We start from the raw sequence: 17,296 nt of genomic DNA on the forward strand, positions 1-17,296 counted from the left end.
CCTGGGGGCATAACGCAGAGACAGATGATATGGCTCTGCAGGAACCTGTGTACCTGCAGAAGATGAAACGCTTTATGTTCACTTATCCACTCAACCTCAGCCCCAACACCTCAGATAAAGGGCGCCCATCTGTAGATTAAACATCCCTAATAACTGCACTAATGGTGGACATATAAGCACCATGAAAGGTCTCCTGGGCCTGGTAGATCTTCAAATGATGTAGCACTGTTTTTTGCCCATATTTCTTCATGATGTCCTCAGTCAAATGATTTTTCATCTGCTTCCAATATTTCTCATTGATATGAAAGGTATATATGAACAACGCATACATGAAATCTCTGATGAGGCTTTGTCACAGCATTACAAAAGGAACAAACTTTCTATTGAGAAAATCGACCTGAGTGAGACTGACTATTTAGTGAGAACATACTTCTCCCCACGCTTCATAGGGGAGAAAAGAACAGAGCATTTTTCTTCCTTACATTCAATAATTTTTGGTAAGACTTGATTACTCTTGCACTTCTTTTACTAAAAGAGGTACATTTGAAATGCAATTCAATCTTACAAAACTAGTCTTTCATTAAAAATGTGATATTTCTACTTTTGTTTTTGTTCCAGCCCGGCAGTGGAAGAAAATATTAGAACTTCAGGGTTCCCCAAAGGACAGGAATTTTGTTTTTTAACAAGCAGCACTGCTTACCAGGCCTGCATTTCACACGTACTGAGTGCTCTGATTGCTTCCAGACCACATTCTTGGAAGTTCAGGAAGTTCCTTACTGGGCGGCTTCTACATGACAAATTTCGTCAGTTTGTGATTTACTCTTACATTGGTCATTCTCAACCATCGATGCACTCATGAACCTCCCTACTGTTTTATTAGCATGACTGCATCCACATGAACCCAAATCTGTGGCCTTTCCCATAATCTGCTACAAGGCCACCCCATAAGAGCTTTCTGATTCAGCTCATGTGCAGGGAACCAACGCAAGAACCATTACACAACACGTAAGGTGTATATGTATTTCCCCATGCTACTCTCCACCCATCCCAGCCACTAACCAAGTATTAGGTGTGACAGAAGACATCTTGTCAGACATGGGTAAATGTGATAGATCATTCATCTTCCTTGTCTTTGCTGTAGCATTTGTGTCTTTCCTCTTTTTTCAGCAGTCAATGCAAGATCTTAATTCTCAGAAACTAAATGTGTTCCCTACAGATTTCCAAATTAAAGAAGGTAATAAACAGCATAGCTAGCATCTAAATTCTCTTTTGGGTTGAACTTTGAAACAAAACCTGAGAAATAATTTCCAGTTATATCACAGTCTGTGCCAAAAAATGTTAGCAAGAAGTCAAGAAGTCAGTACCAGAAAATAAAGTCCTCCCTGTTGGATGATGACAAGGATTGATTCAGTGCAGCAGCACCTCCATTAACTGAAAGGACTGAGAACATGGGTGCCATGATAGAGACCTTGATGGTTACCACACGCTCACCTCAGTCCCACTTCTGAGATTTTGTGACGTGACAGCAGACTCAGACATAAACAGGGAAAAAAACCCAAACCATCACCTAAGGACAAAAATTATAAAAATAAGAGATTAAAACCAACCTGTGTATCCTGGTTTATCTTTCTAAAATATTTAAAGCTAATTGTATCATTATGAATAGAATGGTAATGTTTTTATTGGGTACTTTTTCTGGTTTGCCTTTCAATCGGATGTTAGGTGGACATGAAATTGAGCTTCAGCTTCCCTCCCCCCCAAAAAAAACTGTCACCCGTACTTTACACTGCTTTGTGGCCTCTTGACACGGTGTAGCTCCCTTAACTGAGCTGACAGACCCATCTCTCCTCGCATTCTTCACCAGGCAGTCTGCCTCGTCTCCTTCTCTTTTATGTATACAAATACATATATATGGCACGAGCTATTGAACTTTGGAGTCTTAGTGCTCATGAAGAGCCTAAATGACAGCATTCAGATCTTTTAACATCTACATATTTTTTAGTCAACTGTGATTAAGGGTCCCAGTTAGAGGCACTTTAACTTTCTCCTTTCTTCTGAGAGATCTGTTCTCTGCATCCCAGCCTTGGACCGTACATAACCTTATTCCGTATTGTGCATCAAGTAACCTTAGAGAGCAAAAATGTTCTGGTCTTGGGTCTTACTGGAACTGGAAGCAGCAAGTGAAAGGCTGTGTATCACAGGAATCTGAACTATTCAGTATGTCAACACTATTTGAAGGGCCACGTGTGCGTCATGTTCTTGTTTGCAAGCTAATTAGATTACTTGTTTTGAAAGATGGATTAATGAGTTAATCACAGGGTGCGGTGGATGTTTTTTCTTAATGTTCTGAGACCAATTTAATATGAAGGCTTTTATTTTTTATACATAGGATTCATTTCAGAACTCAAAACCACAGAAAATAGAAATGTGAGAATGTTGAATATGTTAAAAAATGAAAATTATAATCACTGCCATCTTTGGCACAGCAAGCTTTCTTTTATGTTATCTGAAACTGTAGATAGTACCAGCAACCGTGGAAAGAGGGAATGATAGGAGAGCTTTCTAGTTAATAAATCAGCACCGAATGGCAAAGGGTGTGGTTTTGATTGTGCCAACTGCCAGACAGGTTTCTGGTTTGCAAAACTGAAACCAGGGGTGGTTCACATCTTGATATCTTCTCATACTGCAGCATTTACGGAAATTGAATTATTTTTTTGTCTTTATTCAAATTAATTAAATTTGGGGCAACTCCTTTTATTACAAAATGCACAGACACAAATTTTTTGATTCAAAGGCAGAAGACAGCATGGACTGGGATCTGGCCCTGGATTCTGCAGAGAGGGAGACCCTCATTTCTGGCCAATTCAGCAGCAGCTGCACCAAGTCGGGCAATTGTATGTTCATGTGCCTTTTCATTTATTTTCCTGGTTTTCAGTTTTCCTGTTCTAGACAGCTGCCCGCCTAATGAGCCAAATTCTGCACATCCTTTTCTTGGTCACCAAGCCCACTGGGCACTGCATGATGGGAACCTGGCATTTGCCACACAAGAAGAGAAAGAGTCTCAACGTTAGGCAATGCCAAAGTGTGCCATTCTGAGCAGGAAAATTTGCATGAACCATGAATCATCTGGTCTTCAACGATTTTGAATAGGAGAGGTGGAGCCAGATTTTCAAAGATATTTACCTCAATAAATAAAGATAGAGATAAATGTCCAAGGACAGAGATAAGGCACCCCAGACCCTTTTCAAAAGTGCCTGGGAAATTCCCCCTCTATCAGTAGGAGTTAGGCAGCTAGTCACTTCTTAAAATCCCACGAATCAAACACCTTTGTAAATGTGGTCTTTGTTTCCTGATCCCTTCTGTTTTCACCTTCAGCTGTACAAACAGTCTCTGTACAGGTACAGGATGTGCAGTTCCTTCCCCAAAAACCTCCTTTTGGTTCTCCTTCGTTACTAAAACTGACAAAATGACAGAGACCTAAGCACAGACTGCAAAATCTGCATTACTAGTAAAGGAGACATTGTAGAGACCAAACATATCCAATAAGATCTCTCTGAGACAAGGCAGAGTTTCCACACCTGTTGACTAGGATAATAACCATTTTTACTGAAAATTGACTGACTGTTAAATGGAAATTTAGCAAACAAAACACACAGAAAGAGTGAGTCCTAATCATGTTTTGGAGCATGACTAAACAACTGTCTGTAAGAGAATAGGAATAGGTTTGACAATGGTGAATGAATGCTACCAATAATGCATACCACTGCTAGGTATGTATTTAGTTATGTATTTTAATTTCTCTTCATATCTGCTTATTTTGAATGCAACAAAATAGAGCAAGAGCTGCCACGGTCATCGAGCAGTTTCAAAAATCTCAAAGTCGTGCTTTGGTGTGCCTTATGGAGCATTCGCTTCAGTGCTGCTGAGATTTATTGCATCAGCTGGGAAAAAAATAGTCATTATTTTATGGTTTTGGATGTCTGAAGGAGAAAAATATTACTTTTAGGCTTTTGATGAGTATCATGATGCATTTCAAAGCTCTATTAATACTGTATACTCCCTCCTCAGAGGCCAGATAGATGAATTTTTAATTTCTTTTGCTTTTTGTACATTAGCTGATGTACGACAATGCTGTAATATGACATGCGGCCAACAAGTTTATCACGTAATGCTCAAAGGATGTAAATCAATATTGTTCCTTTGAATAAAAGATGCTGATTTGACCATAGGGCACAGTGGGATGGATTTGCTGGAAGGGGCAGGGAAGGATGGTTCCATCGCCAGCCTCAGCGCCCCGGCAGGCCAGGTCGCATGGCGGGAGCCTCCCTGCTCTCTCCTGCTCTCCTTCTCCTCCTAGCCGCCTTCCCGTTCCCACCCAGAGTGGTGCACCCAGCGCTGTGTCCCCCCATGCCCTGCTCCTCTCGCTCTGTAACTCTCAGCCCGTGTCCCCAGCACTGAGCTGCCTGTAGCTCTGGACAGCACTGGGAGAGATGTCCTCCCTTAATCAAAGCGAAGCTCCCAGCACAGTCTGTGACTGGCACTGGGAATAGGGATTCCCCCAGGTAATGGCAATGGGAAGCGCCCTGGGTGCCCGGAAGGATGGACTCAGTTGGATCCTTAGTTTTTCTGTGACGTCCTCAGAAAACTTACATTTTCAGCATTACATTACACTTCACTTAAGGCAGTCACTCAATAGGCAAATCTGGGCTGAAAGGAGCTCGGAGGTCGTCTGACTAATTAACACCACAACCACGGTCAGGTCCGGCGTTTCCTGGCTGTTGCACGGACACGGTGCGGGCAGAGGCAGTTCACGAGGGCAAAGCAGGAGGAGGTGCAGTGAGTCAGAGAAGGCTCTCCCCTCCTCCTCCCAGCCCAGAATCCCCTCGCCAGGGAATGAACATCACTGCACAACTTGCCAAAACGTCTCTTGTGAACAGGAGGGAGCCTGCAAAAGCTGGGACTATTTTATTTTCCTCTGATTTACCTTTCCCAGGTGCTTGGGGTATGTCCTACCTCTTTTCTCCCACAGAGCCATCTGAGCTGTTTCTCGGTGGTTTCTTCATGGGGCTAAGCGTTTCAGCAATAAATAGTTCGAGGGCGTTTTTTGGCTCTGAGGTCTGGAACCCCACCCTCTGCAGCTGAGACTCAGCACACTCCTCCCAAACACCTTTCGGGCAGAAATAAGAAAACGATAAACTGAGAAAAAAATAAAACAAAATGAATTTTTTAAGGAAGAAAACCTCAATCCTAAACGCTACTGAGTGCTCACTATCGAATTCAAAGGCATAATTCTGTCTGTTGAGGATAGAAATATTAACTACAGGTGTCTGTTCAAAAATGAGGCAATAAAGAGTTGGATGATGCTCTGTCAGCCCCATTGTAATAGGTTTGGATAGAGCTTCTTTATTGTATATCTGGAGATCAAGGGCAGCTTTCCATTAAGATAACTGCAGAGTTCAGTCGGTAATAATTTTTGGTCTCAGTTTTAAAAAGAAAATACAAAACTGAAAAACAAAATGAGGTGAGCTCTACTTCAGTGACACGTTTACTTTTTTCAGGTGTTTGTAGCTTTAAATACTTCTATAAGAATTAGAACTTACTGTAGTTTTGTTTTAGTATTTCTTAGATTAATTCTCACTAGAAGGGTGCAAATTTGCTATTAGGAGATCAGTTAAGGAACTCTGTTTAATTGCCAGTACAAAAGTGACTCTTAGAACACATGCCTACGAATGCATACTATATCAGAAGGAAGAATATCCAAGCTATCTGAGGACTTTAAACCAAACCAAAGAGATTTAAAAATTCCTCCTTCAATATAAACTGATCTCTATTTATCTGAATATTGCTTTAGATTTTAAAAGAAGAGTCTTGAAAAAGTTGGAAGGAACGAATTCTGATAAAACCTAATCAAAGAAAGGCCTTTAATGTTAAAACAGATATTTTCCAGCGTTTTATATAATAGGCTTCGTAGCAGTTTTTGTCCTAATCCTATTTGAAGACACTGGAGTAAAGAAATGAGTTGATTTCCTCTCCCACCTGAAAGAAACCCATTGCCCCACCAGAGCACGCAACTGTTCACATCATGCATCCAGCAACTGTGTGGGCACCGAAATAAAGGTCGGACACTTTTTGCTTAGCCTTTGTTTATTTCCATGCACCCACGGAAGAACATTGACGAAGAAGAGCTCAGGTAAAGCAGACACATGGGCTGCTGCAGGAGATTGCTGCTCTATGCTCAATCACATTTCTGCACTCAAAGGAGGTTATCGAAGCCTTTGGACTCGCTCCAGGTCTTGTTGAAATCATGGTAGAGTCCCTCTGGCTGGTACAGCGGGAACCTTATAGGCTCCTTGAGCTCCAGTGCAGCAGCCTGGAGCCATGAGAGAGCAGTAAATACCATTTGTCATCACTGTTTTTCTCATCAGACTTCCCTCCCACTTTCAGAGAGAAAAAAAAAAAAAGGGGGGGGGGGGGGGGAAGCCTTGCTAGTCTCACTACTTTCTGCTGGAGACATTTTTATAAAATATTCTTTTTTATCATCAGTAAAACTCAAGATCTCTCCATGTTGAAAACTACTGTGACAATGGAAAGTCTTTTTCTGATTTGATAATGAGGTATATTTTTCCCCCTTTACTCTCTTGACTCTTTAAATACCTTTTATTAGTATAATCTATCCTCTTTATCTTGCCTCCCACACACAGAGAAAAATATCCCATAGAGAATAGTGTTCATATGCATTTATTAGTTACTATGAGTTTTATTACTGCATTTCATACTAAGGTTTAAAAATTTTAATCATGCATTGTCCTCTTAGAAAAGATGCTGCACACTTGTGTAGTGAGTAGTTATCCTCTGAGAAAGCTCACTGAGCAAAAACATTGTAATTCAGCTGGCAGATATATGAAAGAATTTGACCTGCAGTTATTAAGGCCTTTAATGAAGATTTAGCATGAGAAAAAATAAGGCTTAATATTACTGTCTGCCCACCAGCTTAAAGTTCAGCCCCACCAAGTGAGACAATATGACGTATTTTGAGTTAAAATTGCATTTAAAACCCTTCCCACAAAAGCAGTTAGGCACCTAACCAGCTGTGTCTGGAAAAGCGTCCGTTTTGTCCATATTCATCTGAAAATATGGTCACCACTGCCAGTACAAAGGGAACCTTCATTAAAAAGGGTTTGTTTTATTCCCACATAACAGATAAACGGTTTTATATTTCCTAAGTCAGTCTTTATCTTTCCTGAACGATGTCTCTTTTATGAATGGTTCAGACATTAACTAGGAACGGTCCTTTCTCCAGCATTTATTTGGAAATCACAGCTCACGATCACATTAGTTGCTAATAACTCAAACAGCATGCTTTTATGCGTCTTGTTTACATAGGGGTTTTTTAATATCATTGCTGTTCATTTGGCTTTATATAGTATGATTAACACCCCTTCTCCTCAGCAATTAAGTAATTTATCAGATGATAGACATTACTGCACAGGACCACCATACACTGAAAAATTAGGCTCACTTCAACAGAAGCAAGTATCTCTGTGCTAATTATCACCAGTGATAGTTAGGCATAATAATAAAAAGCTTTCTAGAAAGGTAATGAGGCAGATTTTACTCTCAATAACACTAATGTAAATGCATAATCATTCTGGCACATCCGCAAAGTGGTTCTTCCAGATATACCTACCCATAGCCGGACCGCGTTTATCCAGCAGAACAGATCTCTCGTCACTGCCTGGATCCAGAACAGCTGCCCTCAGCAGTACAGCTGACTTCAGGCTTAGGGACACAATCTTTCACCTGTGATCTGAGACACAAGTTCAGTGATTTATTTGTTTTTATGTGATGTCTAATAAAGGGTATTTTTTTTAATAAATGTTCCATGTTTTCCACCTCCCCAGATGATGAGAAGGGATAGAGGAACGGGGATGCTTTTGCCAGTCAGAAGTCTGACTCCAGGGATGCAAGCCGAACTTACCGCTGTTTTGCTCCTAAAATATGGAATTGTGGGACAGCCATTTATTGGGGCAAATCACAGTTAAAATGAGATGTGGGGAAATTTCGCTTGCCATCATTTAGCTTGTCACTTAAAAAAATCGTGTGTTTTCACATATTTTTTTTCTTTTCTCTTTTTGACACTTAAAATTCCACTGAAATACAGAGACGAAAGCACTCCTTTACTTTGGAAATACTTCACAAAGCAATTCCCTGAGTGCTGCCGCAGACTAAGGATGAAGAATCAGCAGAGCCTTTCATTTTTACAGAGTCTTTGATATAGCTCTTCACAAGGTATCAATAAGAAAAAAATTGGAATTATGGGTTGCAATGGAAAGTTCAAGGGCAGTGATGTTAATTGAAATGGAATTTAGTCAAATCTGTTTATTTCAGCAACCGCTGTTCAGCAGCAGGTATGACTGTCCCATGCAAATCACTAGCCGTGAGTTTCAGTGGCTGTTTGCCTACGCGAGACAAGATGAACCCAACCGATTATAATCACTGCTTCCCTCCCCTGCAGTAGAAATTTGCGCTGTGACACACGATACCAGCTGCTGGACACTGGCTACTATAATAAAAGTTAATTTGCAGGATGGTATGGGCTGAGTTAATTTTCAACGTGGCAAAATGCTAACAGTTGACCCAACCTTAGGCCAGTGTTGTTTCATCAGCAAACTGAAAAAGGAAGTCAGTCATGAGTCATATAAAATGCTGGAGATGACAGACAATTACTTAGATTAGTCAAAGCCACAGGAGTCTGGAGAGATATTAGAGTAACATAAGAACACGAAGCAAAGCAGCACACCGGCAGATTAAATTCTTTGTAGCTAAAAAAAAAAAAAAAAAAAAGAGAGAGAGAGATTAGGGCATTTATTTACCTGGAAAGAAGGTATAATTTAGACAAAGTGGCCTTGTCCCTTCCTCTTCCCCTCCCAGCCCTCCAGAATACTCTACAGCCTGCTCACCAGGAAACCCTGCCAGCATTATGGGTGGTTTAGGTTAAATTTCTGTGTGATATCGGGTAGATAAGAGACTAAAACCCAAGCCTCTGATAGTTCACTGAGTACCCAAGCAGTAAGCCCTTGGGCTTTGAATCATGTTCTTGTGCAAGAAGAGAAAGAACATGTGGAGCAGCCGCATTGTGAAGGGCTGCAGTTGCCACCGCAGTGTCCTGGATGGAGCCCGGTCCATCAAGACAGATCTCGCCGAGCCCCTGAGGGGGCATGAGCAGAAGATTATCAAAAAGATTATCCCTTCCAGGGCACTAGCTGGGTATTGCATTGCCCAGGATAGGTCTTGATGTGTGACCAAGCACCCAATTCTGAGACTAAAAAGTAACGTGAGATGGAGCTGCTCACAGATTTTGGGCTCCCTTTAAATCCCAGGTCCACTTCCGTATGCCACCCCAAGATACTCCTATAAAAGTCAAAGACCCAGTGAGGTAAGAAGTAATAGCCCATTTTCTCAAACATGTTATCAGACATCATACCCCACAGTGACGCTGTTAAATGACGGCTTTCCTCTACAGTTAAAAACAGCGCTTAAATTGAACTTTGACTTATGAAACGGGCCTGGTTTTTTAAGCCATGGTCAGAAAGCTGCAACAAACGCAAGTGGGGTTCCCTAAATGACAGCGCCAGGTATGTAAAGATGTTCAGAGGGACACTCTGGGCCACTGCTCTAGGCAGCATGGCCAAAATTCACAGCCCCAGGGAAGGGACACAGGCAGGATCCATGGGGTAGGGTGGCCAGTCTCCCCCAAGGGAGGTTAGACTGTCCCCATTTCTGTTTGAAGGCCAATTACCAGAGAAGAGGTTTGGTATGGGGGACACACTCAAAACTGTATCACTAGTTACCTGCAATTTTCTGTCACGGAGCGTGCTCATTCATCCACACTAAGTGATACGTCAATTGAAATAAGAAGGTTTTTTGAGATTGAGAACCAGAAATGGAGTAGGAGAAAGACTAAGGCAAGCACAGCTGACTGCTTTAATTCAAAATCCAGCGGTGAGAGAAAAATCAGTAAGAAAAACAAATCTTGACTAGTTTTCCCATCGTGTTCCCTCTCTGAAAATGGGAATACAGCTCATGCCTGAAATTTTCTAACTGAAAGCCAATGTCATTTCAAGCAAATAGCCCACTACCCTCACAAAAGCTCTTCGGGTAGCGCAACATCAAACAGGAGACCCAGCAGCAGGCAATCAGCTTAACTAAGCACCCCTTTGAGAGCAGCTCTTTAGGGAGAGCCAGCTGAGCCACAAAAACTGCTGGGGATGAATGACATCAATGCAATTTACTGGCTTTCTTCAAATAAAGACCTCAGCGTAAGGAAATGATTTAAGAGACAACTAAACTCTGTTAGAGTCATAATGAGTAAATAATAGGTTCCATTACACATATTGGTGTATACAACTAATGCAGGATAATTAACAGAAGCATACGACAGAAGACAGAAGCAGCTCTCTCTTTTTTCACAAAAACATTTTATTAACATTACTTATGAATTCATATTTAGAAAATATTGTAGGTGAAATTAATTGAAATTCAGACATGGCTCAAATACAAAACAAAAGAAGGTGCAATAATACCACCATAGGCATAATCTACCATAAGAAATACAATAGTGCCTCAAAAGAGGGATTACATGAAATTCTGCTTTCCTGCTTTAACAGCCACCGCATAAACACAAATATCAAGATCCTCAGCAAATGTAATCAGTGTAGCTCCATTAAAATCAATAAAAAGATGCTGACAGGAGGATCTGGAGTGTAACTTAGCAGAAATTTCTAATGTCATGAAAAAGTAACGGCTACATTTTCATTTTAATACTCAAGTAGCTTATTCACTGCCTTTGTCAGAGTGTTTATCAAAGTACCCCTATTTCTAATTTTTTCTTGTGGGATGAGCCAGATTTAAGTTTGCACTTCTTTTACTGTTATGAAAGCTTCTGAAAGCCTTGACTATGAACATAACTGTAAAGCACAATCTACTTAAATGATAGTGCCAAAGTATGTAAAATGGCATGGCAATAAACTTCTGAACATACTTTTGAAAGGTTGCTTATCTTTAGCAAGCAGAGGATGCCAAAAAAAAATCCATGGTAGAGATTTAGCTTTGTATTCTCCTTAGTTATACTATGAGACAATTGATTTTTCAAATCTGAATTGATTTGTAACAGCTGAAATATCCTCCCAAGGCAGTAGTAACATTCCCCCATAAAAATATGGAAATCTAAATACCTGGCTTTGCCGAAGTATTACTGCAAAGACAACAGAGCAGAAGAACCAAACTTAGGCTCGTTCTTCTTCTATTAAATGCAGTTCTTTATAAAAGTAAGTTGGAAATAAAAAGCAGTTCTGAAAGACAGAACTATGTCAGTGTATAAAACCGTGTGGAAACTATCTTACAAAAGAACATGGAATCAAAAGGTGGTGTTTCAAACATCCAAGTGCACATCAGTTTTGAGACTTCGGGTTATAAGGCTGAGGTTTTTTAATCAGTTTTCTCATCATTTTTCTGCGGAACACATTTGTTGGTTTGTCAATTCTTGGTTTCTGAGTCCCTGCTAAGAAAACAAAGGAAGCAGTTAGGGAAACTATGACAAAACTGTTACTACTCTTTATTGTTTGGGCTTTTATTTTTTTCATGTTACACTGTTTAAGCAGCTGAGCCAATAATAACAAACACATCAGAAACTGTAAAATGTGTTCTGAACACCCCATTCTCACACACTGTAACGTCTCCAATGTGTCCACCTTTGGCACTGGAGTCCTATTTTGCTGCTCTTTTCCTGAGCAAGCATCATCATAGCTTTTCTAGCTATCCTGCAGTCACAGTAGAATGGAAGTAAACACGCTGCTCTATCTGAGAAAAAAAAAAAAAAAACAACCAACCAACCGAAAAGATCTATTACTACATTTCTCTGAACAACACTGGGGAAAAGTCTTGTGGGAGATGAAAAGGTGAAATGATTTGGGTTTCTGTACAGGACTCTGTTTCACACAAAAGCTGTAGAGTGGCCAAAGACAGTCAGGGTTATCTCCAGGGATGCTTACGAAGGCCTCATGAAATGTGTGAATCCAGTTCAGAAAACGAGTACTTTGCAAACCTGACTGAAAATCTTATGTCTTTATGCCACCTGTTCACCTGCACGCAGAGCCCCTGTGGCCAGTTCCCAATCCTGTTGCCCCAACGTATTTATTCTGTTTTCCAGTATAATTTTTTTGTAATGAAATGAATCAGAAACCTTTTCACTCCAAAAGCTATAGATCAGCTCAAACAGCCGTTGCATATTTGCACAGGGAAGGTCAACTGAATTCAACTTGAGACTCCAAAAGGTAACAGGAAAGATGCTGGGGAGGGAATTATAGGAGCGGGAGAGAAGGAGTGGCTTAAGTTGCTTTTAAAGATTTGCTTAATGCTGCTGTACACTCCCAAGCTATAGAAATGAATATGTATAGCACAACATTAATTAGCACTAATTATGCCCTTAACTATGGGCTTTGGCTGTAGCAAGCCTTACTGAATTGTGAAATCCACGTTAGTGAAAAAGCTTACAGCCGATCCTTTACGTTTGGCTACCTGGTGCTCCAGTTACGAGGCAGACAGCGTTTCCTTACTTCTTTCTTCCACAAAAAGAGTGAGGAAGAGAGAACCCCCAGGTGGGTCTGGCTGGGAGCGGGCAGGGGCAGAGCGCGGAGGCGGTTTCCTCCCTCCTCCCTCTTTGCACGCTTGGGCTGGAGCCTGGCCCTACCATTTCCCAGGTACTAATAGGTGCGGATTAGATAATCACAGATAGACTTAGCATGCTATTAAAGACTCCCTTACCATACTCAAATGGCAGAGACGCACTCAGACTTGTCACCCGCAGAAATATTACTGCCATGACTAACTGGCAGACAGTATTTTTACTTCTGAGGACTGTGCCTGGGGTGCAATCCTTGCTCCAGCCCTGGATTTCTAGCTCAGAAATAAAGAATCATCTCCTGACTTAGGCATTCTGACTACACATCTTAAATCATGACATACTCAGGCCTTGTGCATATCTCGTGTTTAAAACAAAGCTACTTTTTGGCTTTTTTGATTTTGTTTCCAAAGTCAATGTACATGCTAGATATAGCCTTAATTTTTTTCCCCATTAGTATCATTTTTTTTAAATATTGTGCTGTGACTGCTTCCTGAGCGCTCTGGGGGTCAACATTAACTATGCTTTTCTCCCTCTCATTGATTTATATATCAAATAAATTAAGCTAGAGTATTAAAACTTGCAATAGATGGTATGAACATAGGACTGCTGGTAAAAGCACAACTATTTTGACCTACAAGCACAGCCAGTAGCTGATTTGAATAAAACCATTAAGAAAAATCAATTAGCACTCCCAACCCTTCCCCCCACAGCCACAGAAGCAGTTGACTCAGCACAACTGATGAGGCAGAAGTCTTCAGTAATGGGAATGGGAAATGGGAACAGGCAGTGGGGAATCAAGGGTGGATGTGGAGGAAAAAAGCAAATGGATTTCACAACTCACTTTAATCCTACTTTAAAATATCTAGAAGAAAATGATACATTAACTAGCGTTCATGCAGGTACCGAACAATTTAAAGACTGGTTCCTTGTGGGCTCCAGTAAATTAATTAGCCTTTTTGTGTGCCCTTCTCTACGCTTCATTCAAAAATGGTGTAATCACCTCGCATCACACTGTTCTTCTCAGAAGGATTTAGTGTTGCATCTGTTTTCCCTGCCTTTTAAAACACCGAGTCCAAAATGCAAAAAGCATACGCTGGTAGCAAGTCAAGGTGAGTAAAAGAACACTGAGAAAACCTGTTACTTGGATTACTTTATCTGCTTATGACTGACAAAATACAAAAAAACTTACCTTTTCTGCAGACATTGTAGCAATCCGTTTCAGTAACAAAGTTATTGGCATTTCCACCACAGCCAGTGTATTTGAACTCCTTACATGATTTAGTCTTGGCGTCATAGTAATAGCGAGACACAGAAGAAGAACACAATCCTTCATCCTTTGGGCTGTAGCATAGCAGAGGACCAGCTTGGAAAAAAAAATAAAAAAAGAAAAAAGAAAAAAAAAGGGAGAGAGAGAAAGACAAATTACATAAATGTAACCTCTGCCTGGCTTCTTAAAATGTGCCCTGCAATAAATTTTGTGGCTAAACAGCACCTGTTCCCATTGAACTGACATGACTGTTACCTCAGACTTCAGAGCCTTACTACATCTTATTCCTGGGAGTTATGAATTAAGAAAGCAACAGATAGTCCCAGAAAATAGGATTACTATCCCGAAAGTGAAATTCATCAGCTTTCCCCATTTGTGGTGCCATGCATACAACAGCCGAGATATTCACATGGTCTGGCCAGAAGTCGTGTTCCATATACATAGGAATATGACAATAATTCCAGTGGAACTACCTCTGTAGAGAAAAAAAGGCACTATTTTATTTATCCTTGCTATGAGTTTGCCAGCAAACCCTGCCCGCTTGCAGCAAAAAGTACAAAACCCACCAAGAATCATGTTTCGTTTTGCCTTAACAAAATTTTACTTTTCTTGCTGGAGATCTTTTACCAATTTACGGATGGGCAACAGAGAAATGAAAAATAGTTCAGCATTCACCTAAGAAAATGCTGATTACCTGCCATCAGCCAAAAATAACTGTCCCATCAAGCACTAATAAAGCTTAGCCACTGACAGCTTTTACACATTCTGGTAGATCTCTCTTCTTCAAAGATCCCGTCTTGCACTGGATATTAACCTGGTGTTTATGACAACACTTTGGTATAGTCACCTGCTTATAATTACTATCTTTCTTCTTTGAAGTTCATATAGAGAGACAGTGAAGAATCATGTCAGACAAAAAACTTTTACCAGTTGAGCTGGTGAGTGCGGAAAACCCCAAGCCACCTAATACCATCTCTCAGGCCTCAGCTGTAGAAAGGCACTGCTGCTTTATAATAGGATACCGCCACCCTGAACGTGACTGCCACACGTCTCATCCATCTGCCTCAACACAGAACTCCCAACCTTATTTCCCTTCAAATTACACATGTACAGCTCTCTACAAGTCACGAGATCGGTTGAGTGTAGCTGTGGGCACATTTAAGGTCACAACATTAAACTAACACAGCATTTTGCTCTTTCAGTAACAGCTGAGGCAAGTGCACCTGAAAGTCTGTAGACAATATAAACATCTTTTTCACAAAAGTCTTCAAAAATACCACTTTACGGGTATCCAGAGGAAAATATCAAATAAAATATCATCTTCGTATCGCTTTCAAACCATCTATTTTATTAAAAATTTGGAACAATCATTACTTTTCTCTGGGAGACAGTGGTCCACACAAGACTGCAAATCTCTGAAGTTGTTGCCATTTCCGTAACAGCCACCATAAATGAATTCCTCACACCTCATTGAGCTCAAGTTAAAGGCGTATCTTTTTAGATGACTCCTGCAAGGTCCTCCATCAGCCTCCATCCGGCATAATTTGGGCACTTCTGCAACAAGAATAATTTCATCCTCTGTAAAATCAGCGCTTCATGCTCCCCCTATTCAACAACACGGTAGCGTAGCCAAAACACTATTACTCCGGTCGCAGGCAAGTCCCGGCTTGTCCCCACTACCTGCACTCTTTAAAAAAGTGGGATAAGCTTTACAGGAGGAATCCGATGCATTAATTAGCAACTTGTTATAATGCTACATTACATTCAAAATATTAATAGTTAAATTCCGCACGTTGCCTCTGAGACGACTCCCTCTGCTTTCTCTGCATCAAATTGACATCAGCCAGCCAGTCGCGACATGCAGGAGGGAGAGACAGGGCGGCTGCACAGCATCCCACCACCAGCGCAGCCTCCCCACTGCTCCCACAAGCCCCCCCTTAGCCCCCTGCCACCCCGAGGGGGACACATCGGGGATGTGGGCCCCGCCGGCTCGTCCCCCCGGGGCTGAGGAGGGCGTCGGGGCCGGTCCCTGCACTCACTCTTGATGGTCCAGCACCTCTTCTCGCAGTCGTCGAGGGTGAGGAAGTTGTTGGCGTTGCCGTGGCAGCCCCCGTAGGTGAACTCCTGACAGCTCTGCGTGTACCTGTCGTAGTACCAGCGCGGCACCAGGGCGCGGCAGGGGCCGTCGTCGGGGGGCAGCAGGCAGGAGCGCTGCTTCTCTGCGGGAGACACCAGCGACCGGGGCTGAAGCCACCTCGGCGGCGGAGGCGGCCCCGGCCCCGGCCCCGCGTAGCCGCCCGCGGGGTCCCTACCTGTGAGGGTGCGCGGGGCCAGGGCCGCGCAGGCCAGCGGCAGCAGCAGCGCGGGCAGCGGCAGGCGGCGGCCGGCGGCCATGTCGCGACGGCGGACGGGAGGGAGGGACGGATGGAGGGAGAGAGGACGGGAGGGTGGCAGCGGGGTCCCGGGAGCGAGCGGCGCTGCCCGGCCCGACGGCAGCGCTTTATATGCGCCGGCACGGCTTCCCCGGGCCGCCTCCCTCCTTGCGCATGTGGTGGGAGGGGAAGGTCTGATTCAGCGGGGCAGCAGGTCCCCGCTGACCCGGGCCGTCACCGGGGCGCGGCGGGATGCCCGCCTGCGTGAGCCCCAGAGCCGGGGGGCGCCGGACCACCCCCGCCCCGCCGCCGCCGGGAGGGCCCCAAGGCCGGGGGGGAGAGCGGCCGGGGAGCGGGGGGCGCCGCCGGGGCTGGCTCGCCATCGGGCTGCGCTGCCCGCGGCGGAGGGGCCTCGTTGCGGGGAGCTGGCCAGGGTCCACGGCTGTCCCGCTCCCCCCCTCCCTCCCCCCCTCCTCCTCGCACATTACGGGATGATGCTCAAGGAGCATTTCCTGTTAATCACGGCGAAATCCGGGACGGGTCGCTAAGGGAAAGTCCTCTCCCCCCTCGCCCCCGTGGTGGCCGCTCCCCACGGGAGGCGGGATGCTGAGCATCAAACCGTGGCGCCTCCGGCGGGTCCCGATCCAGGCGGGTGAAGCAGGGGCCGCTTAGCCTGTGCCGCTAGAGATAACACCGGTAAAACCGTTTACTAGTTTAATACCGTTGTGTGTCACGCTAAAGAACTTGTGAAAACCATCAGCGGGGCTCGAACTCCAGGGAAACCCGAGGGGATGAATGGATGAAACCTCTGGCTCGTTTGGAGAGCTGGATTCCAGAAAATACCATGACTTGTCTTATTCTGTAGATTTTAACCCCACCAGGCAATCCGGAGTGATCTGGTGGAGGAGGGGGTGAGCAGCGAACGGCATACTTTCCCTCTCTAATCGGTTAGAGCCATTACATTAATTAGTGTTT

General features: G+C 43.2%; 1 protein-coding gene across 1 annotated transcript; it reads right to left on the reverse strand.

Moving 5' to 3' along the window:
* Positions 1 to 10,459: 10,459 nt before the first annotated feature.
* TFPI2 (tissue factor pathway inhibitor 2) lies at positions 10,460 to 16,407 on the reverse strand. The gene is made up of 5 exons (XM_082499369.1): positions 16,262 to 16,407; positions 15,989 to 16,168; positions 15,324 to 15,503; positions 13,872 to 14,045; positions 10,460 to 11,560 (listed from the first exon to the last, which is right to left on the reverse strand). The coding sequence occupies exons 1-5, from the start codon at positions 16,341 to 16,343 to the stop codon at positions 11,451 to 11,453; spliced, it is 726 nt and encodes a 241-aa protein (XP_082355495.1). The 5' UTR covers positions 16,344 to 16,407; the 3' UTR covers positions 10,460 to 11,450.
* Between the last annotated feature and the right edge of the window lie 889 nt (positions 16,408 to 17,296).

This window comes from Vanellus vanellus (genome assembly GCF_965231255.1).
Source record: "Vanellus vanellus genome assembly, chromosome: 2".
In the NCBI taxonomy this organism is placed as follows: Eukaryota; Metazoa; Chordata; class Aves; order Charadriiformes; family Charadriidae; genus Vanellus; species Vanellus vanellus.